The sequence below is a fragment of the Echeneis naucrates genome, chromosome 19 (genome assembly GCF_900963305.1).
Source record: "Echeneis naucrates chromosome 19, fEcheNa1.1, whole genome shotgun sequence".
NCBI classification, from domain to species: Eukaryota; Metazoa; Chordata; class Actinopteri; order Carangiformes; family Echeneidae; genus Echeneis; species Echeneis naucrates.
Window position 1 is genome coordinate 4355028 of NC_042529.1, and position 23595 is coordinate 4378622.

Genomic DNA, 23595 nt, shown 5'->3' on the forward strand with positions numbered 1-23595 from the left:
ATAACCATCCAATGAATAGAAAATTGAAGTCTCTGCCACAATTTTCAGTTGAATAACTTAAGTGTATAACTTGTGTTTGTGTGTGTACCTGATCACTGTAGTGGTGCGGCAGGTGCTCCTGAGCAGTGGAAGTGAACATTAAGCCACTTGCCATCGCGACGATGCCACACCCTGGTCTCCTCTGATTGGCTGGAGCGAGGGAGGCCCGAGGAGTCCACAAACTGTGTGAGCCGGATGTACGCGATGCACGCCGCATCCTCACCTATCAGGTGAACGTGTGGGTTGAGCAGGGTGGTGTGCACTGGCTTGCTGTTCTTGCTCAGCACTGGAGAATTAAACAGACACAGACGTAAAAATAAACTAAATAAAAAACAAGTCTGAGTCATAAAAATACTGTGCTCGGTATACTATATAGTTCAGCTGGGTTTTAACAGTGATGTTGCTTCTTTTCTGAAGGTTCATGTCCACGTGATACATGAAAGATATTTAAAATCAAATTTATCATTTTTTAGAATTAAAGCAGACAGCAGTTAAACTGATGAGTATTTTCAAATTCCATCCATGGCTGCGCAAGCAGGGAAATGCAATCAAAGCACTCATTTCAGGAGCAGCTTTCAACCATGAGAGGAGACTCACAGTTTTCAAAGTAGAACTTATGAAAGTCCATGCCCTCCACCAGGTTCCCCAAGGCCTCAGGTTCAAAAGAAGTGAGTCCGGGATCACAAATCCTCCTGAGGAAGAAAAGGAGGTGGGTGATAAATGGACAAACAAAAACCATAGAGATGTGAGAAAGCAATCGGAGAAAGAAAAAGAAGGAAAAAAAAAACAAAACAAAAACAAAAACATATCACTAAGAATAGTTATACGCACGTGTAGGCATCGAAATCTCCATTGTTGATTGCTTCAATCAGCTGCTCTGTTATCTTGATGATCTCCTGTTTACGGGCTACAGAACGAGAGAGAGAGAAAGAGACACACAGATGGTGAATGATGAGAACCCACTTAGTGGGTGAGAATCGATTAACTACGTGGTGTGTTTTGCTTGATGACATTTTCTCTTATGGCTTTTCAGGCTTTTTCCTCTGTGGCTTCTGCTCGACACTCCTTTAACCTTATCAGTGCATCCACAGCAGCTTCTCTGCCACGATTCGACCTCATCAATCGCCTTTGCCTATCACTCTGCTTCTCACCCTCTGAACAGCACAGACACGGACTGAACCTACTCACCTGTTACGTGAGAACAAACTAAAAATCAATCCTAAAATAAAGGCCCTGTTATTTGCATTACACAGAGATTTCACCCCAATATCCTGTTTAGATGATTTACCATGACTCAAGCTGACCTACAGCTGTACCATGTGCAAACTAGCCACTGAGGAAGATTACAAGATGCCATTTAAAGCTCATTCATGTCTTGCTGCCTGGACATGCACCAAGCTGAATGTGTGATACATGAGGGGTGATCTGCTTCATTAAATAGGAAAACATGAGGGTCATTTAGAAACAAGTGGTTTACTGGCTGCTCTGTTCATGCTTGAGAAACACCTGCCACCTACAGAGATGTGATGTTTTGGCATGCAGCAGTTACAGCAAGGAAAGCAGAGGTCAGTTAATCCAGACGTGTCCTTACTCTGCTTAGTGTTGCTTTTAGCAGTGACAGTGTTGCTCCCTAGTGGAGCGGCAGGCATGGGGGACTGCGAGAGCTCAGACTCGGGGCAGGAGCTGTTGCCTGTGCTGTTCCATGCCATGCGCTTTACGTCATGCGGTGGTACTGAAACACACAATGGATGGTCAACAAACACAAACACCATGGATGGATGACAAAAACAAAACACACACGTGCTCATCCCCACACATATACATAAACGTGAACGCACAGCTCATGCAGTTAAACCTCAAACATAAGACAAAAAAGGACAAGACACAAAAGATGACGTGTTAATGTTAAGTTTGGAGTGAAAAAATAACCAGCACTCAGATTCAGCGTGGATTTACGACAGACATGCAGATGGGTAACATAAGGACAAAATGGCAGGTGGAAGGTCTGTCGGTCTGATTGTGATGCTGTGTGATGTGGAAGTTATTTCACTGCCTGCTCTGTTCACATCTACGCCGCTCTTAACACTCATGTACATTAACAACAGCCTCTTCTGATGAAGTGCAGGACCCAGCAAGGAAAGGACCAAAGCTGTTGTTTGTTATTAGCTCATGTTATGCCTGTGGGGGAACTTAGCATATTCAGGAAGGAAGACGGGAGTGGAGGAAGAGTAAAGGAAAGGTAGAGTGAGAGGAGAGAGCAGACTGTCCTTCAGTGCAGGTGTGTCTGGTGAGAGCAGCAGGATGAGAAGAGGTCAAGAGATGAGCGGAAAGATCAGAGCACAGACGGAGGAAGATTTGAAGATTTGTGAAAGGAGACATCAGGATGAGAGAAGAAAGTAGCGACAAATTGTGCTTAAGAGAGAAATGGAGAACAAATCAGACAGGATTAGAGAGCAGAGCGGATTTAGAGTGGAGGAGAAAATGTGAGGCAAAGAGAAACAAGATGCTCTATGACATGTATGGTTCCTGGGGCCTTGTCAAGACTGGGAGGCTGGTTTAGGACACACAGCTGCAAGGTGAGCAAGGCTTCCTCCTCCTGGAGCTGTCACATTAGGAGGACAAGGGGATAGATGCTGTGATCACCAAGACACACACCCCCCCAAACACACACACACACACACACACACACAAATTTCAGGGTTCCCACAGTGGGTCTGAAGAACCATTCCACAACTTTTTATTTGTAGAATGAGGTCAAAGTGCATCCATGACCTGAAAAATTATTCTTTGCTATTTTTTGTTGTTTTTTTTTTTTTTTTTGGTAAGCACAGAGAAGTGATGGTGGTGAAGGCCTAGTTGTGCTCTTCTTGGGTGAGCACACAATGTACAGTGTAATGGACATACTCTGAAAATAACTGAATGTGGACACATTTTAAAATAATTAATATTTGGATTATAACAACTTAGGTCTTACATTTGTAGTTTAGGTTTACTCAGACTGTATTCAAACTAATCTGAGAAAACCACCCACTAATGGTTAATCACACAGATTATTGATCTGACCGATCCTCATTTCAAAGTCTTTAGGGATCAATAAATTGCAACAAACACACCACAATTATCTCTGACCTCTACAAAAAGGATTCATTTGCATTTTACGCTTTAAAATAATAAATGCTTTTATTCTAAATGTTTCAACCATTAAGTAGCTGACTGAATAAATCTGTACTTTTGTTTTTGTATAACTGCTGAAATAACTGTAGAAAAAAAACGAACTGAGAATTCCAGACTTTGGTCAAATAATTAACAACAACTCAGTTTCTGCTACACAAAGAACAGTGCACAGGGGGTTTGTCGGACTTGCTTCTAGTGACCCTGATCCCACATCTCACCATTGACCCTGGTGGGCAAAGAGTTATCACCATAGATGATGTCCAAAACCACAAAAATAAGATCCAAGTTGTAATAAAGTGTAATATGATTAAATACATCTGTATCAAATTATAATGTTTTCTTTGGGATTATTCTGAATTTTCCTGAGAGAAAGTAAAAAAATTTAAATAAAAATAAAAAACAAACAAAAAAAGTCAAGAATATTAAAAAAGCAGTGGGAACCCTCAAAAAAGCTTGGTGGATCAAAGTGAGGGAGCTCAAAGATGTAAGACGTTGCTGGTACATAAAGCCAGGGGGGAGAGAGTGGGGGTGGGTGGGGGTGTTAGGTCCTTGCCAGGGGCAACCATATGGCTTCTGGTTGCCATAGATAGACTTACTGGCAGGTGAGCTTTGAGGTGAGGGCAGAAGTGGGGGCATCTCCTCTGTGGCGCTGCTCTGACTCAGCGCCGAACTGTCCGCTAGAACACACACACACACACAAAACGCAGCCAGACGCACAATAAACACACACATACCACAGGCACACAGTCAAGAGTGTGAGAGACATGGGTTTGTATCTCAGCACGCCTCTCGGTCACAACAGTCAAATACACACACTTCACTAGATGGGAAACAGAAAAAGAGAGTGGATAAGAACAGGAAAAGGGGAATAAAACGCTCGAGTACCTTTCCTACCTTTCATTTCCTCCTCGTCGTTGGTGGCGTTGCTCTCTGTTGATCCCTGGAGTGCAGAAAAAGACACCGAAATTAGCAAGGCTCTAGTCCAACAGGCCAGAGTATCAAACTGCTGAATGAAACTCTGCCTTTTATACAAATCTCACCTTGACTCCATCGGGAGGGTTGTGCACCACTGTGCTCTGCGACTCCTGTGATGCAGCAAAGGAGAGTTATTTGATCCATCAGAATCCTGAACCAGTGCCTCTCAACTGGCTTCAAATTGGGCCACCTTATTCTATCGCAGCTGTGGTGTCACATCTTAACACAATGTGTCTTAATTGGCTTGTCCCTTTTACTTACAAGAGCACTGCGTAGACTAAGTTGTGACAGGAATTGATATTAACATTTATTATTATCATCATACTATTATTTTCCCCGTATAAATTGTCAGTTTATTTTGTCATTTCTTGTACTGATATTTTTGATGAATAAAATCTTAGCAAATGATGAAAATATTTCAAAGCGAAAGAACATCATGAGTTAACATCCTGAAAGGAACATATTTAAGACATAAAATATTTACATTTAAGAAGCTTTCAAAATAATTTGTACTACTATTTTCATAAAAAAAATTATCGATCCCATATTTATTTATCTATTTTCTGTTTTTAATTTTTGAGAATTCAGATCTTAGCATTTTACGCAAATTTAGCCCTGACGGGACACTGTATTTTAAGTAATGAAATATAGTTTTTTAAATCTAGTCTAGTCTCTGGGGGGTCCAGTGTCTCGTCTAGTCTGGTCTTGTCAGGGGTCCGATTGCTGTTACTTGCTGTAGCCCAGTCCATCACTCGTTACCTATTAACCAATCAACCTGCTCAGGTGCCCCCACTGGGAATCGAACCACCCCCACTATGCTCAAGTCACAACATTCATTTATTTATTCATTCCTGAATATGGGTCATGGGTCTGCAAAAATCGGTATCAAATTGAATCGAGAAATTCCCACCCCTAATATATATTTCTTTTTTGGATGGTTTGGATGTTATTCTTCCCAAAACATGAAAACATTTCTTTTGCATATAACCTGATCACCCAGGCATACCCGCTGCTCATTTTGGCACCTGTTGAGAAGCACTATCAAACCAGACCAGTTTGTGTTACCCACACCACTACAAGACGTCTTATGTAATACATGCTAGTAAAGCATCACAACGTGCTTGTACCAGAAGTGAGCATAAGCTTGGCAGTATGATAAGGATGTCAATGGGGTTGTTAATGATGGCAGGATAAACAGGTTAAAGCAAGTTGGATGGCTGGATGGTCTGAAGAAGTGGATGTCAAAGTAAGATGTAATGACTGATGGTTGCAAAGCCATGTGATTGGGTAGTTAAAGGATAGTTGGTTAACGATAACAGGGAAGGATTACATACAGAGTATGACATGGAGGCTATTGCCTGAAAAGACTAAACTACTTGGACATTAGCAGCTGTAGTTTTCAAAACCAGGACTCCAAAGTTCTCTGTGCTGCCACTTCACAGGCACATAATCCTGGAGATAAGGTCATGCTCCTTAGAAATCTAAAAAGGTGCACATGTGCAGCCTGAGACAGAGCATTAGAAATAATAAGTGTGTTATCCATTTGATTTTCCGGTCAGGAACACATGTGCACCTTAAGGAGAGGGGAGGGGAGGTAAAATGGCCCCAGGATGGGTGCTGCCGGGACAAGGAATGTCACCGTGCAGCATCGCCTGGATTGTAAATGAAGGACGACAAGCAGCGACTATGACAAGGGAAGTAAAATGGGCTATATGCGACTATTGGGTTGCGGTGATGGTTGTTCGGGGGTTAAGAGGCGGGGTCCGACACTGCGGCGGCCTACTGTACCATCTGAGCGTTGGTTGCCATGTTGGTGTCTTTCAGGGCATTGATGGCGCTCACTATACTGTTCTTACTGTTGTTGGTAGAAGGCTGGGACGAGAATGTAAACACTCAAAGTCAACACACACTCACACATACACACACAGATGCATTAGAATTGCACGCCTTTTAGGGAATGGGGCTAATTGTTGGTGTAGGCTCTCGGGCTGTTGAGAGCTAACAGGGTAAATGAGAGGGTGAGTGCCACAGAATGGCCTCTAGATCATCCTTTTTACTGCCTCACTAACCCTCTATGCCTCCGCCACTTAACTGCACAGAGAGACCCCTGGGGCAGGGGAGAAAGAGAGGAAGGCAGGAGAGAGGAAAGGGAGGCTTAATAGTAGTGGAGAATGATGGAGGCTGCTGACGAAAAAGAGCAGAAAGCTCTGAAGCCCACAAATTGTGAAAGAATAAAACCAATATAGGAATATAGGATTAAGTGATAAGAGCACAAAGGAATATGACTGGATCTGTAAAAAAAAACAAACAAAAAAACTGGTTTCCTTTATTTGTGGATGGGACTGTAGGAATTGTGGGATTTAAAACAGGCCACAGAAGGCTGAGAAGCCCCGAGGTAAAATTCTCAACTGAAATTACGTGTAAATTTGAGCCAGAAAGAAGAAGGGGGAAAAAAACCTTGAAAAACAAACAAATGTCATTACTGGAGGAAAAAAGATACTACTTGAATAAATAATACAACAAGAAGAAAGCAAGTGAGCTGAGAGAGAGAGACAGCGAGAGGCAGAGAAAAGAACAGAAGGTAAGAAAAGGGGGTCAGCTAACAGAGGAGAGACAGGACACTGTGTAGCAGAACAAAGGAGGGCAGAGGGGTGATGAGACAACCTTACCTTAGCAGAATCTGACTTCTTGTTGAGTAAACTTTTGCATGCTGCAAAAGAAAAAAAAAAGGAAGATAGAAGGGGAAAGAAAGGGGTAGATAAGTTCAGTTTTACTGTTGACGACAGCACCCATTAAATTCACAAGATAAGCCAAAAACCTGAATCTACAATTTCTCATATGTACATTATCCCAAAACCTGAACCTTTGTGACAAAGTAAGCCTAGATTTTGCTAGAGAATAACATGCATTTAATGGATTTCTTTGGCATTCCTTTTTCCCTTGGCTGTGCAGGTTGCTACACTCTGCAAAACTCATTCACATCGTAAATCCATTCATTGCCATCTGGGGATAAAAAAGAAACATGAGAGCAAAGTAAACTTCCTCAATCCATTTCCTGTCTAGAGGACCACAGCAGATCTAAGAAGAGAGTGATGGCCAGACTCAAACTGCTGCCAGGACTGATGGTGATGAGCTAGGTTAATGTAAATCATTGATTCCTTTTAAGGGGCCCAGTCACTTCTGCTCTCAGTCTAAACTCTCAGCAGGTTGTTGCTTCCTTTCCTCTAATTTTCGACTGACACATATGTTCCAAAAATCTTATCTTGTGTTTCTTACCTTCCAATAAGAAATGGGAGAGGGAGGGTGGGAAGAGAGAGGAGGGTTGGAAGAGACAGCTTTGTATTTCAGTATAAGAGAGTGGAGATAAGGGGAACAGCATTTACAGCAAACAATATCAAGAGACAACTCATGCGTCTTAATTTCGGCTATTGTGTTGATATGCAGCTTCTCTCTTGGCCTTGCCATGCAGCATCCAAAGAAAAAAAAATAAAATAAAATAAATAAATCAGATAAAAAATTTTTTCATTCCAAAAACTAGGGAGAGCTGATTGTTCAGAGCGCAAACATATGCTCTTCATTCGACTAAATCCTCTACCAAACATCCACCAGGGTGTTAAATGTGAGCGCGGGACCACTGTGTTCATATGCTCTCTAAAAATACCTTCCCTCCTCCACTCAAGAGAGTGATCACAACTGCCAGATGACAAGATGGGTAAAGTCAAGATGACCCACAGCAGGGAGGGCTGCACCACGACCAAGCATTATGCCAGCCCCACGATGAAGGGAAGGATGTATTAGAAAGCAGCTGAAGGTGTAACTCCCCTGAATGTTTTTCAGGCTATAACCACACAGGACACCCACATGCGAAAGGCAGCATAGCAAACACCTTTCTAGAAACACAGAAACACTTCAAACGCACGTTTCTGCCACATTTTGCTGTAATGTCATTAAAAGGGAAAATCATGAGCATACTGCAAAGCCTTGCCTCAGCCATACTCTACAGTAAAAGTGCAGGGAAGCAGTTAAAGTTGAAAAAACAAAAACAGTGGCAGGATTTTGTGGTGATGAGTGACATCATCAGAGGATCAAAACACAAAACACACACACACAAAATAAGCTATTAAAAGGAGGAGGAGAGCTGAGGAGTCCAGTTTGGAGTGATGGTGCCAAACATGATATTCACAAAAACTTACAAAACAGGCAACTTGGTCCAGTTTCCCTGAGGGAGCCCTCATTTGGAGGGCTCTAGCTGACAGTCATACCACCACAAACGCCCTGATTCTCAGTCCAGTCACACACTGCTGGCGTAACCAGAGGTCATCTCCCCTTTCACATTTTACCCTTAACCTGCCTACGCACACATTCGAGTTACCTATGAGATGTATGTACACTGTAGAGCAAAGAAGATTCTCTCATCTTAAAAAGGTGACAAGGAAACCCATCTGCTCTACACTGTTTCTATAAAGGTACTCAATCCATGGAGCCACCATCGGAATCGCCGACCTTTACCACCCACCTCCACCCAGCAGGATGAGAGCTGAGTCTAATTCTAGTACTTTCAAAACAAAAGGAATCCATCCCCCAATTGTTTGTGGCAAAATAAGGAGGAAATTATCATCCAGTATTTGACCAACACTGTGTGGCGGCAGAGTGCCCGCTGCCACGTTGGCGTTCTGCATTCCTTCGAGGATGCACAGTGACTTATTTTTTTTTTTTTGTTTGAAAGTACTAAAGCAGACCTCTGGAAGGGTAGATGAGACATGGGATGCCTTTACCCTCATGGGAACCCACAGGAAGGCTGATCAGCGTCAATGGTTTCAACAGTTGGCTTTTGTAGCAGCACCAAAGGCAGTACTTCCATCCTCTGTCTCAGTCTGAACCCCTCCCCTGGCTCCTCAACATCCGCCTTTACCCTTTTCCTCCCACCAAACCCAGGTCTGACGATGGCAGCACGCCAACCCAGCTCTTGCCGGCCCCCTGCAGTGTCAGTTCCCGCCCCCAGGATACATGCCCCTCCTCATCCCCTGCCCCGGTCCACCCTGTGCCCGTCCACATAGCCACGGCTAAGGGAGAGCACAGAAGTGTGAGGGATCAGCTGGAAGTCAGGCTGGAGCTTGATATAAGTGACGACATAACTAATTCAGAAGATGAAATGGGAGTTACAAGGTCGAGGCTGAGTGGCGGTGAGGTGTAAATGAAAAAAGTACTTTTAACAACAGGTTGAACTGAATCGATTACCGTTAAGTGATGCTGATGTTCATGACTGTGTGCAATAAAATCTAATGTCTTTGCCTTACAGCAGAGACAACACACATCTAGAGTAACTTAAATGAACACAATTTGTGTGAGTATGCATGCATATGTGTGTGAAAGTTGATGAAGATGCTTGCAAAGGCAGCATGCAGGAGTTTGGAGGTAGTAATGAGGGCCCACTCTCTACTATGAACCAAAGACGTAGTCGTGTTTGTGTGTGGAGAGGAAGTGGATGGGCGTGTCTCTGGGACGTACCTTCCTGAGCCAGTGAGGCCGTGGAGGAGGCGGCAGCAGCAGAGTTGGTATGCTGCCGGCCCACTATTGGACAGAAACGCTACAGTTGGGAGGGGCTGTGCAAATTAGGCAGGTCTAGCTCACGCTGTTCAATCATGGGCCTAGAAGGACACAGGGTGTGCTGACTGCAGCCCAGATATGTCACACAGTTTGACAGAAATGGGCTGAAGCAAAGATGTGCACCCCTCTGGCTTCCTAGGCCCAGGGTTGAAATCATTAGCAATCGAATGACCAATTATTTAGGGGCTGAGAACAAGGCTTCAACGAAAACAAGTCTCTCTCAGCAAACTGAGATTAGGAACACAGAATTTTGGCAGTCACCTGTTTTTATACAATCAAACGTGCCCGCCACATTAAAATCTCATAAAAGTCTATGCTTTCCCTTTCTCAAACATGGAAACGCTCCGTGGGCAGCAGAAAAGAGGGACATCCATATACACATACACACGCACACGCACACACAAACGAGACACACAGGGAGAGAGACATTAGCATGGACAATGACAAAACTGGCACCCACATATAATCTGGTACATGACAGAATATCACATTATAGCCTGCACATACATCAGAAGGCAATTTACTCATAAAAATTCATTATCAATACATCATTTCTACCATGAGTCAAAAAGAACTTCATGTTTCTGTTCAGTTTAATGTCATAAGCAAGCAAATTCCTGTGTGCACACAAAAACAAATTGTTATTTTGAGGATGAGTGGGTGACTGTGTGCATGTGTATGTGAGTTTGTGTAGTGAGGGGGTTAAAAGAGGTGCAGAGGACTCTATCCACTCTCCTTCCTCCTCTCCCTCTGCATGTGCTGCGTGGGAGGCTGAGGGTGAAGGGCACACCCACCTGAGAAGTTTCTGGACACCAACATGGTGGTGAGAATGGCTCCCTGGAGTGGAGGAGGAAGGAGAAAGAAGTATGCGAAGTATAATGAGTAAGAGGACTTTTGTTTCACTGAACATGAATTTTTGTTTTTAATCAGACAATGTTATGTAATATTTTTTAAATGGGACAGGAACATTTTACCCTCCATATGAGTGCTACCCTTTCAGTAGCTGGACCCAGTCAAGGCAAACAATAATATTTATTTGTACCAAATTACTGGGAGGATGTACCATCAACTGCTTTTGCATCCCTGTGCACGTCTTCACATCTTTAAGTCATATCATGTATTCCTCTATGCAAATGAATTAAAATGATGTGACAACACAGAACAGCTGCTTAGTTTGCATGTACAGCTATGAATGCAAAATACAGCTGGGTATCGCTTGAAATGGTTTATTGCGGCTGCTGACACAATCTGAGTGTCTGTACTAAGAGCTTAAGTTCGAAGTACAAAAATATATTTTGGTTACGAAAGAAGACCAAAGGTTAAAAAGTCATATCAACACAAGCATCAGCTTCAAGTCTTCAGCCGAGTTTTAACCATGACATGCCGTGACATGCAGTCAGCTTGACTACACATGCTACAATTTCAGAATAACTACGTATAAGGCTTTAGGACACCTGGTTAACTAATGAGGTCCGTATATGAAGCTGATATTAGACAGTGACAAAAAGGTCTGTACATTTTTCTGTGTCACGCAGCTTACCTTGAGTTTTCGGCGCGCATTGAACTTCCGGAGACACTCAACAGTTTCCTGTCTGTGCATCATGGATGCCACTGTAGAACGGTGCTGTGGAAGGTCAAAAAAATAATTAAATGCATGACACATCCCGATTGCTTTTCACAGTGTCACAGTTACTTTTAGGCTTTAATACAGTCATTCTATAGGCAGTGTTTAGATTTTGTCTCGTTCCAATCAGTAATTACTTGTGTAATACCACCAAGTCTCCCAAGTGGGCGTGTTAAATGAATACTTACACAGACCCAGGGGTGTTTGAGGGCCTGTTCAGCAGTGATTCTCTTGGCTGGGTTGATAGTTAACATCTGATTGATCAGGTTCTTTGCCTCTGGAGTCACTGTGTCCCACTCTGGGGATGGGAACTGGGGAAAGCGGAGAAACAAGTGAGTGCAATCGTTGGGAAAAATGAAAAGAAAGGAGAGGTGACCGGAAACTGTACAGTCTCCAGACAGAATGCATCTGCATGTTCCATCTGGGCATGAGATCTTCAGTTAATCTGTCGAAAATTATATGTATATATGTGTGTGTGTATGTATGTATGTATGTATGTATGTATGTATGTATGTATGTATGTATGTATGAGTGCGTGTGCGCGTGTGTGTGTGTGTGTGTGTGTGTGTATATATATATATATATATATATTTTCTTTCTTGATTAACAAAACACAGGCTTCTGTTGCAGGGTTAGGGGTTAAAAACTATAGTTTTTGAGAGTAAATGCCCGACAAACACTCTGCCTCAGACTCGACCATCCCCTCTGGAGACCAAGATGTGACTTGATTATCCAGAAACTGAGAAAGGAGGATACCCCTTCTCTGACTGTCTCTTTGTCTGTGTCTCTTTCTCTCACACACTCAGACAGACACAGACAGACACACACACCTCTGCAATGCGTCAGCGAGGCCCTGATAGGATCGATAGCTTTGGACCAACTCTCAATTGGACACTATTAAACATTCAAAAATTGCTTGGTGAATTTCTGCATTGCACCGTTTACACACACACACAGCACACTTACATCATATGCCCCAGCTTTGATCTGCTGATAGAGTTTGTGCTGATCTTCATCCCAGAATGGAGGATATCCCACTAACAAGATATACAGAATAACACCTGACGGAAAACAAAGCAGGAGAAAGTCAATGAGAAAGTAAATTTTTAAAGTAAAAAAAATAAATAAACAAAAATAAAATCTTTATCAGGCAGTTTATATTTATACAGCGAGTTTCAATGCAAGCAAACTCAATATACCTGACAATTACAGACATAAAGGTAAAATTTACAGATTAAATTAAATCTACTACTACTATATTATTTTGAATAGCAGTTATGTTGTCATTGCCTCTCTGACAGAGGCTGGAGAGTGTTTAGATTTTTAAAAAGGTATGCTTTAAGCAGCAACTGACACTTTGTAAAACTGTTTAACTGGTTCTTTTGACTTAAGGCAAATATGACCAGTGCCTGGTACTTGTTCACCACCACTGCAAAGTCCCAGCTGATGGCCACAGGTCCATTGCACAAAGGTGAAACTCAAGACTTACCACAAGCCCATATGTCCACAGGCTTGCCGTAAGGGTCCTTCCTCAGGACTTCAGGCGATAGATAACCAGGAGTGCCTGCAAACCCTACCCAACAAAAGACAGATAACAATTTACTGATGCCTTTTGTTAAATTCTCATATACGCACAGCTCTTAATGCTTTGCAAATAGCTCAAATGATAGGTGACCTGCTGGACCTGCAAGACTAAATTATGACAGTGTAGTCACAAGCAAAATGTCCATTAATCATCTCATCCCCACTGGAGAGTCAGCCAAAGGCTGGCAGCTCGGCTTTCAGCCAAGACACAATGATCTAAGCATGAAATGGAAAGTGCCTGTGAGCCTCTTAAGTAATGTACACAAAAATTCTTTGGCTTCCAAGCAGTAGAGCTGGCGGCTGTACATCTATACAGATGCACTGTACATGAAAAAAAGCCAATTCAGCAGTGATTTGTTTACTCGAACTTAAAAAATATCCAGTGCTAAACACCCAGACAGAATAACAGATCACATACTGGCTCTAACATATTTGATATGAATGTGTCACTGTTTGTGCTTTCTTACCAAACCAAGCCTGCTGGTCACCCTGCACTTCAATAGCAAGGCCAAAGTCTGCCAACTTCACTGCGGCTCCCTTCATCTTACTGGCCAACAACAGGTTCTCAGGCTGAGAGTGAAGGAGACACACAACACATGGTGAAGCAGAATGTGGGACAAGAGATCAAGACAGCGAGAGACAGATAGTGACAGGCGCTCCTCAGGAACGTTTTTACTCAGAAATATTTATATTTGATGTATTCCAAACAGCTCGTGCGGGGGTGGGGTAAAGGTGTGAGAACGCGATGGAGAGATGGAGGAAGAGAATGGGTGGTTCAGAATCTCCACGACACCTTATATGGGAATGGGTTCGTAGCCATAGAAACCACTCGGGAGTCATTTCAGCAGCGCTGCAGACTGCATGCTAAAAGGAAAGTGTACTTAGTGAGAGGCAGCGTGTGTGGCAGCGTTTTAAATGGCCGTTGTTTGGGCAATAGGACATAAAGGGCTGCAGTAAAAGCCCACTCAGGATGAAAGGCCAACAAATCAGACAGGCAGTGCTCGAGGTAATAGCGTTATACTCCGACACAGAGCACGCAAACACACACACAAAAGCCACCCACACATGTCTGAGACATCCCTTGAGATAGTTTTTTCCACATATTGCGGTCTCTGCTCAAAAAGCTACAGTTCAATACATATTAATACTGTCCTTCCTACCAGGAATTATCATCACCGCCTTAAGTGGGCAGAGAAGGAAACTGTTTGCTTCCTCTACTCCTTACATTTGAACCTATCAGCAATTCTGGACAACACAAGCCCCTCCCCCAATGCTCCACTAGTGGTGTGATGTCACATGGGTTGTCCTGGCAACTCCAGAGGCTCATCTATGCTTTCACCACCTCTGTCAAAAAGACCCGCTCCACATCAGCACAAAATGTGGGTTTGTGTGCACATGTGTGTACATGTTGTTCAAGTCCTTGTCTTTTCCTTGCCACAGGTGAGACACAAACCCCTCCACGTGATCATGACTCACCATCTCTGTGGTCGACAAGCACACACATGAATGCGTGAACGCATGTACAGACACACAGTAGTGGTCAAGGGCGGACAAGTTGACAGATCTGAGAGGAGATGGGGGAGTGGGGGAGTGGGTGAGTGGGTGGGTGGGGGGGGGGGGGACAAAAACGTGGATGTGAGAGACGCAGGGGAAAAATAAAAAGGGGTGGAGGCAGAAACGCAGAAAGGATGGGATGAGAGAGAGAATAGAGAGCAACCAAGAGCCATCTGTGTGTTGCCATGGCCACGAGCAGAGGTGTGCGCGAGTGTGTGGTTGTCACGGTAACGGGCAGCCACTCACCTTGAGGTCTCTGTGCACAATATCATGCTGGTGGATATGATTGACACTCTCCAAGATCTGACTAATGCAATGACTAAGGAGAGAGAAAAGGGGACAAATGCAGAGACAGACATGTCACTCGGTGCCCTCTGTTAGCGACAAACATCACATACTGTCCACATGATTCGCCTGTAATGTTTGATTTAATAAATAATTTAATGGTGGATTATGGTCTAGTTAGAAGACTGATGGAGTTCATTCCAACATTTTTACAGTCATCATTAGGAAGAGATGCCAGATAACACAAAACTCAGGCTGCTGTACATTTTGGGGTTAGATTGACCAAATGCTGTTTTTCTATTTTTGACAGACAGAATTATGAATGTGATATTTTAAAACACATGATTCACAGAAAATTAACCATCAGCTACTTTACTAACAGCTTAAACATTTAAACTTGCTGCAAAGCAAAAACATCGAACCATACCTTGTCATAGCTTCTTCAATGTGAAAGTCTGAACATTTGTCTTATATTTTCATAATTTGTTTTTTTTTTTTGACTGCATTAGGATGATGTAAGTGAAGGCTTTGCAAACTGAGACCATCAAAATACCCTCTATCACAATCAGTTCCAGTGAAGGTTGAAGCAACAAACATTTACTAAATAAATCACTATTATTTTTCAAAGGACATTAACCAGGGTTTGTAGTTTAAACAATCAATACAAAGAAACTTGTGTGGGAAGCTTTACACCACGCACGTCAATAAATCTCTATCCCAGTAGCAATTTAAATAATGGGGGCGTCAATTCAGCTGCCACTAATACCATTGCCATTATTTTTGATGAGCCTGTTTCCACCCCAGCCTGGTGATGTGTCGGCTCATGCTGGGTTTTGTCATGTGTCTTTTCCTGCAAGCCAGTACCTGACACTGTAGTATCTGGCTCCTTGACTGCGCTGCATGGGGCTCATGTTCATGTCACATCTCTAGAAAGGTTAATGGGTCAAAGGTTGGGCCAGTTTCAGAAACTGTGGCCAAGACTTAATCCATTTGGCCCTGGTTTGTGTGTGTGCACGCTTCCTAAGCCCCCCATGAGCATGAACAGACAAAGACCCCTAATCCAATTGTAGAACAGACTTCATAAGTCACAGACCACACAGCCAGAGGAAAAAAGAAGAACTCAGAGAAGGAGGAAGTAGAGAGGGAGGACAGAAAGCGTTAATGTCTCAATGTCACCAAAATGTCAGAAAATTGTGAGAAATGTCTTAATATAATTTCATACAAGCCAAAGTGAGGTCTTTTAAGGGCCTGTTATCTCCATTCAACAACACTAATCACCAAAGATATTCACTTTACAATTTCATAAAGCATGCAAAAGCAACAGAACTGCCAGTTAAAACCGTGATAAACAGAAACACTGTGATATTTCTGTCCAGCAGGAAATATGGAGGATGGAGAGTGATGCATGTGGCCAAAGAAGGCAGACAAGTATATTGATGCACCTGTTGACAGGGGGGATGCATTTGCTGAGAAGAATACAAGCAAACCAATTACATCCATCAGTGTGTGCCTGTGTGTTCATATTCAGAAACTGAGAGGAGTTATTTGTTTATTTAATTGGATTAAGAGTGTGTGCGCATATAAATGTGAGCACGGGCTGCAAAGGAGATGCTTACCTGGCATCAGCCTCGCTGTAGTACTCCCTGGCTACGATGTCTTCAAAAAGCTCTCCACCTGTCACCCTGGGTGGGGGGAGGGAAAGAAGGAAAGAACAAAGAGAATGGGGAGGAAAGGAAGGAAGACAGTAAGGGAAGCATGAGTGGTTAGCATACAGAAACAAACTGCAATCACATTCATAAATAAAATGCCATTGTGTGGTTGTGGACAGGATATACTTACAGGTCAAAGACTAGGTAATGAAAGCCTTCCTCTGAAATGCTGTCATGGAGTCTCACTGCAACAGAAATGGTGAGCAGTGAGACAGATATAAAGAGAGGGCAAAAAAAATAAAGAGTTGCAGCTTTGTTTGTCTGTCCTTATACACTGTGGCTAAGACAAAATGCAAAATCTAAAATATTGGGACAGTGCTTGAGAAACTGTTATCCATGGCTGTGACACATCGATTTTTTTCCCCTCCCCCCTGTGAATTTATGGCACAATCAGTGGTGAAAGGAATCACCACCATTCAATTTAAGCCCACAATTTTGATTACTGGAACTGAGTTTAGGTGCTAGGAAGGCATTCTGTTTAGTGTCAAATGACTTAATATTTTTTGGTGTGCATTTGTCCTCATTGTGTAACACCATAAGGTGTGTCAACTTTTTATGACATTGACGCAGTTTAAAATGTAATATCCTTACCCAACACCTGTTGGGACATTAACAATGGAGCAAAGCAGGAGTATTTGTGAAAGCTGCAGTGAAGATGGAGTGGTATTCCAAACATAAGTGACATGTTGGACATTTGATGTCCTTCAAACAGTAGTACCTGTCTGTCGCATGTATATAGTCATTACCAACAATTAACCCGTCCTTCCTGCAAGACTTCCAAACTATACGGTGAATAAAAATGAAATGAAAGAGCAAATGTGAATTCAGATTCATTTAGAGGACATGCCGTTGATGACTATGAGAGATGGGAACGAAGGATGGATGGATGACATGCAAAAAAGGCTTTGGCTACAACCTGTGGCTGTATGGGATGTGTTACGCTGAAGTCTCTGTGTTGGGGTTTTTGGTCCTCAAAAGCTATTAGATGTATCGGTTCAGTTTATATATTTTCCTATTGACAAAAATGACTAATGATTCGTGAATATCCACCTCCTGATATTTGAATGCTATTCTTCATCCTATGTAACAAATCTCTGATAGGCTACCAGGGAGCCAACGAAAGAACACAACTATCTATCCAAATCATCGTTTTAAGATGAGACCAGTGTAGATCTGGACCCAGGCTTTTTTATGTTATATTTCCAAAAATACAAGCAAAGGACATAACCCGAAGATACAAGCAACCGCTTGGTTGAGAATAAAAAAAGAAAAAATTAAAAGTGGTGGTCACAGTACTGAGCTCACCATGATGCTGCTGTTATGCGGTAACCACCCTGGCTCTAATGTCAACTAACTGAACAGCAGCAAAATGACAAAGCAGAATCCAGGCAGCATGAGCCCGACGTTAGAGACTGGGCCTGTGATACAGCTTAGGTTTAGTGTCACGGGAGCCACAGTTATCGTTATGTAAAATGAATATCAGTTGTATAATAAGACGAAGTAGGATGGCCCTGCAGCAAGAAACAAGAACGACTGCTCTTTCCTCCTCCTCCTCCTCCTCCTCCCATCTTCTTGCTCTCTCTCCATCTGTCTCTTACTCCTCCTGCTTTCATCTCTCCATCTGTCTCTTTTTTTGTGCCCTCTCTTGTCCAATGTTTGAATGTGTACAATGCCAAAACATGTTTAAAAAAAATGGATGAAGGACAAGAAGAAGAGAAAGATCTATACAGAGGGGGAAGAGAACAGGAAAAGTAGGCGAGGGGCAAATGAGTGCCTGGACAAGGGGGACAGAGAAAATTAGGACATGAAGGAAGGAAATAAGGAGTGCAGCAGGAAAAGTGTCATTGATTTTTTCATTTCCCCCTTTTCGACCCTTTAAAATCGACCTCCTCTGGACATCTCCATTAGCACCATACAATGCTTTTTATTTTTTTCCTCACGATATTATGAATTAGTACAGTTTGTACACTTCTGTATGCTGAGATATCACAAAAGGTCAACCAGGAAGGGAGGAAACATGTCTAAGATAAGTTCTGCCTCAAACTAACCCACTGTGCCCGCTCATTCTTAAACCCATTAGAATGATGCCATCTACATATCTTTGTTTCATGATTACTGTGCAACTGATCTGAACAAAACTCACAAAATTTAGGCACAAATAGTCGTCCTGAGACATCAGCATCTTGATAGCTATTTAAGGTAGTAATAATAATAATAATAAAAAAAAAAAACTGGTGACAACAAAGTGATGCCAGCCATCACTTTGTTGCACAAGAGATTTAACACAATTTCTTTGGAGTCTGGCATTTTATTCTGGCACTCTTAACTGAGGCAGATCACCATGGTAACCTATGCTGCACAGTTAACAGGTTAACATCAGACCATCAGTTCTGACAGAGACTTTAGTTATTTATTTTATTTGAACAGCCACGTGTCCACTTCATTATGCTGTTAGTTGACCACACCAACAGCATAATAAACATGATATCTGATTGTATGGTTTTATATTCATTACAAGAAACCTTGTTAATTATTAATTTCCTTTCTGTTACAACATTACTGAATGCAAATAGCTTTTACACTCAGAGTAATATGAGGTGACTTAAATTGTTTTACATTCATCAACGTGACAACTGTTGTCTTTTATGCATGCATAGGAAAACACAGTTAGTTTCGTGAGACAGACATAAGTGAGTTGCAGGTTTCAGGTCTCAGGTTTTTCAAATCCCAGTTTTAAACTATGAAGATAACTGAACACTTCTTGACATCCATGCGAGAGCCTGTATTTTCTTCATTGACTGTTTACCTTCAAACTTTCAGTTGATTACTCAAATTTATTTTTTGGATTTATATTCTCAATATCATACTCTTTTTTTGCAACAGCTATTCATCAGACCCTAATGCAGCTTATTTCTCCTATTTAAGCTCTTTGTTGCATGAAAAGTACAGAAGCACCTGCACAGCTCTAATCTGCCAAGATAATATCAAAAACCTGATTTGTTTGCAAATAAATTAGTCAGACGGCATGTGGCGTTCTCATGCTGCTGGAAACAGATTTTGCTGTTTACATATGAATTAACAGGAAGAAAAATTACAATCAAAAATATAACTGCACAACTACCCTTTCCCCTTTTGAATATAAGATTTGTTTTCTTGCTTTCCAAGTCAAGAATTTAGTTTTGTAATGAACACATTAAATATCATAAAATGTCATGGAATCTCCATGCTAGATTCCCAATATTAGCAGTAGCCTGCAGTGTGACAGCAAATGTACTGGTGCATTTTAAAGAGTAATTGTATCCCATCAGCGTGAGGGATGATGGACAATAACATAAAGCATATGATTTCGTGGTCAGAGACTCACCAATGTTGGGGTGCTTCAGCAGACGACAGATTCGAGCTTCTCTCTCAAGCTTCTGATGGTCTGATGAGAGAAAAATCACAGTTCAGACATCACAGCCACAGTGCAAAAAGTATCTGTACATCATTACCAAGAGAAATGACGGTTTTCATAAGCTCACTTAAACAGCATGTCAGTAGATTTGATAAGGTTAAGTAATATATGGTAATATATAAGTAATTTATGGCTCACACCCACTAGGCCCACCGTATGTGACTAATCTACCAACTCAGTGAAGACTTGACTTCACTGTATGAGTTTTTATGAGACCAACAAACATGTTAAATGCATTTTCAACAAAACGTCTTGTGATGACAGTCCGCCAGATCTCTCCATCACAAATAAAACCTCTTCAAACTAATGGACCATATAACTGCAACTATTGCAGTGCCTTAGGAACTCAGATAAAAATGTGCATCTACCTCTAACTTGTATATCTTGATTCGACTCACTCAGAGTGAAAACTAAAAAAAAAGTACTTGAATGTCAGCCCCTGACAAAGCAAAATAGTGTATTCAAATAAATGCGGTGCTTGAAGTGTCGGAATGCAAATATTTAAGGAAATGTTTGTTTTTGTCTACTTGAATACAAACATGCAAATCCTTCAGGATATTTAGTTAACCTTAAAAGTAACCCAGTTGTTTGAGCTGAGCAGTTGCATTTGCTTCTGAAAGGCAACAGTCACACACAGCGAGCTCATGTGTGGTTATTAAACTGTGTGTGTGTGTGTGTGTGTGTGTGCGCGCAAATTAATGAGACTGAATGTAGCAATCACTGCACAAGCTTTGCACATGTGTGTGTAAAGAGGTTAGTGTGAATCCCCCCTAGAGAACGTTGCAGTGTTTGCACTTCTGGCTGGGAGGAGAAGTTAGCAGATCACACACCCCTCATGTCCAAAGCAACATCCTTGTTTAAAAGTTTTGCTAAATACACAGAGTATTTGTGTAAGACGTCCATGTGTAAACCACATGACACTATGAGTCTGTTCCCTCTCATTTCTTTGGAAGGGTATGGCCACAACCACAGTGTAGCCATCCATCTGAGGTCACAGGTCAGCTGGGGTAAGTAGTGAAGAGTCAGTGTGACTCAGTGAGTGTGTTATCACTGTGGTGAAGCCAACTGAACCCCACAGCTCCACACACACACAATGAGGCAGCTTCATTTAAATTTGCATTCATTTCCCCTGTGGAGCAACAGCCTCAGATAAAATTCACATGCTGCTGCTGAACAATCGACTACCACCTTACCCAATCAATGTAATATATCCAGGCATAACGTAAGAGGACATAGTTTTAAAAAGCCGTGTCACTCTCTGTATCATCCCCATGCATCTTCTCTTGATTGTTTTGTCTGCCTGTCCTTCACCGGATTTTCTCTAACTTGTGGCTAACTCGGACAGGTTTTGAAGCCACTGTCAGGTGTTTTTGAAGATATGCAATCTGTCCTCAAATGCAGCTACACTTTCTGCATTTACCCTCCGCTATCTTTCCTGACAACTACCTACAGGTATAGACTTCCCTCATCAGAGAGAAAGCAAGTAAATAAGGGAGAGACCCGAACCTCCTAATTACACAGTGACGCAGGACAGAGGGACAGACAGAGTGAAGGCGGGAGGATTACACGGAAGGTCCATTTGCTAGAAGAGGATCACAGCTCTGTGTGTGTGTGTGTGTGTGTGTGTGTGTGTGTGTGTGTGTGTGTGTGTGCATAGCTGACTACCCTGGTGCAGTGTCACTGCAGCACTCACTAATTCATTCAATCTCCTTATTTGTTGGTGCGGTGAGTGTATGGTAGAAGAAGACAGGAAAAAGAGGACTGGAGGGTAATTACTGGCACTTCCTGCTACTCTCTAATTGGCCATCTGCTTTGCCATTGGGTGGGCTCACAGCCATCTTACATCAGCTGAGGAGGACAGAGAGGACTCAACATACACACACACACACACACACACACACACACACACACACACACACACACACACACACACACACACACACACACACACACACACACACACACACACACACACACACACACACACACACACACACACACACACACACACACACACACACACACACACACACACACACACACACACACACACACACACACACACACACACACACACACACACACACACACTCATCCCGCTCCCAACCACACATACAAAGCTGACAATCTGACTGAAGTCTTGGGGATTCAGTTCAATCTGTGTCTGACAAGTTTACATCCAAACCGTTAGGCTTGGGAAATCCTGGAAAAACCAAATGCCACTTTATTTTGATAGAGCAGCTCAGTACTGATACTGTGCTAATTTTTTGGGGCAACAACAGGTGTCTTCAGAGGATATTACATGAATTTGCCACAATAGCAAAACCATTAAGTACAAATATATTTAGTCTTTCTCATTAATATCAACTGAAATACTGAGAAAAAGTTCTTATGCATTTTGCTTAAATCAAAGCCATTCAACACTTTAATGTGGCTACTGCTGTTATCAGTTGGTAGATACTTTTCTTGATGGCACAGTGTGGGTATGGATATATTGACATGCTGTATTTATTATTTACAAACAGGAAATGCTCACTAAATGGTCATTCATAATTTAGATGTCGTAACAAAAGAGATGAGGTACAGACATATTTCAGACGTGAGTATTTAGTAATGACTTCAGCCAATGATGAGTGATATGAAATATAGGATATAGGATAACTGGCTAATTGGAAAAACAGCCCTGCCCAGGTATTTAGCAGAAAAGATATGTTGAATAGAACTCATAAAGTGATGTCTGAGGCAGTCTTTCCTCCACGAGCTGCAGTAACTCAATGTAGTCTTTTATTCATGAATATCTTTCAATTATCTATTTGAAAGGATGAAGCATGCTACTGGATTGCTAGAGGGAAGTAGAACTTGAATTAAAAAAAAAAAAAAAAAAAAAAAAATCAAAAGCTCCCATGTGCTCAGGTGCCACATTCACTGACATCTTTTGCTGTGAAAAACTTATTGCAGAGGCTTCTACTCTCCACCCTGCTGTGAGTGGAGACATGTGTCAGCTAACCGTGACACAGTGACAGACATGTGGACTGGTCATGTTTTGTCAGGCTGTGATGTTTAACCTGTGGCTCTCCAGGACTTTTGGGGTTTGATAACAGCAACAATAGCATATATTCAAACATCAGTTCGACCCCAACACTGCTGCTTCAGAAAATTTGAAATCCAAAAATTAACAACCAATGGAGCCACCATGGTAACGACTACACACAACCATTTCAGAGAGAACCATACTGTCACTTTTTGACCAATGACAAGAGAAGCACTCCTGTCTCCTGCACCTTTTTCACTTCAATATTCAGGTTGACCAATTTTAGTCAAAGAAGTTGTGGTGTCTGTATGCAGAGCAGTTCACTTGCTGTGGTAATTCAGGTAAAAATAACTGATCATGTTCTCACAAGAACTTCTGCAATCGTTTTACTATCATCCTCACTTGTCACCATCTCAGCAGCCATTTTCTGTCACTACTTTTTGTGTATATAGCTAATTACTTGTGAAGATGACGTCCCTGTTGCTGATACGGACAACAAAGCTTTTATTAGTCAGCTATGTCTGTATTTTCTGTATGAAACAGACTTGTTCTGCAGGAG

The 23595-nt window shown here is 42.1% G+C and overlaps 1 protein-coding gene across 18 annotated transcripts in view; it reads right to left on the reverse strand.

Annotated features, from left to right (window-relative positions):
* The window catches only part of LOC115059565 (calcium/calmodulin-dependent protein kinase type II subunit gamma-like), a 31860-nt gene that overhangs the window by 3132 nt on the left and 5133 nt on the right, over nucleotides 1–23595 (reverse strand). The window contains exons 3-22 of one of the 18 annotated variants that reach the window (XM_029527092.1): nucleotides 19916–19975; nucleotides 16682–16736; nucleotides 16459–16524; nucleotides 14804–14876; nucleotides 13471–13573; nucleotides 12909–12992; nucleotides 12386–12480; nucleotides 11608–11730; nucleotides 11336–11419; nucleotides 10590–10632; nucleotides 9697–9759; nucleotides 6858–6898; nucleotides 5977–6060; nucleotides 4254–4298; nucleotides 4108–4153; nucleotides 3810–3890; nucleotides 1631–1771; nucleotides 871–946; nucleotides 637–731; nucleotides 89–325 (exon numbers count right to left, since the gene is read on the reverse strand). In XM_029527092.1, the coding sequence (XP_029382952.1) occupies nucleotides 93–325; nucleotides 637–731; nucleotides 871–946; nucleotides 1631–1771; nucleotides 3810–3890; nucleotides 4108–4153; nucleotides 4254–4298; nucleotides 5977–6060; nucleotides 6858–6898; nucleotides 9697–9759; nucleotides 10590–10632; nucleotides 11336–11419; nucleotides 11608–11730; nucleotides 12386–12480; nucleotides 12909–12992; nucleotides 13471–13573; nucleotides 14804–14876; nucleotides 16459–16524; nucleotides 16682–16736; nucleotides 19916–19975 (1691 nt within the window). In that variant the 3' untranslated portion in view covers nucleotides 89–92. Of the gene's footprint in view, nucleotides 1–88; nucleotides 326–636; nucleotides 732–870; nucleotides 947–1630; nucleotides 1772–3809; nucleotides 3891–4098; nucleotides 4154–4253; nucleotides 4299–5976; nucleotides 6061–6857; nucleotides 6899–9696; nucleotides 9760–10589; nucleotides 10633–11335; nucleotides 11420–11607; nucleotides 11731–12385; nucleotides 12481–12908; nucleotides 12993–13470; nucleotides 13574–14803; nucleotides 14877–16458; nucleotides 16525–16681; nucleotides 16737–19915; nucleotides 19976–23595 lie in introns of all 18 variants that reach the window. The other 17 variants (XM_029527091.1, XM_029527093.1, XM_029527097.1 and 14 more) reach the window with 17 other exon arrangements.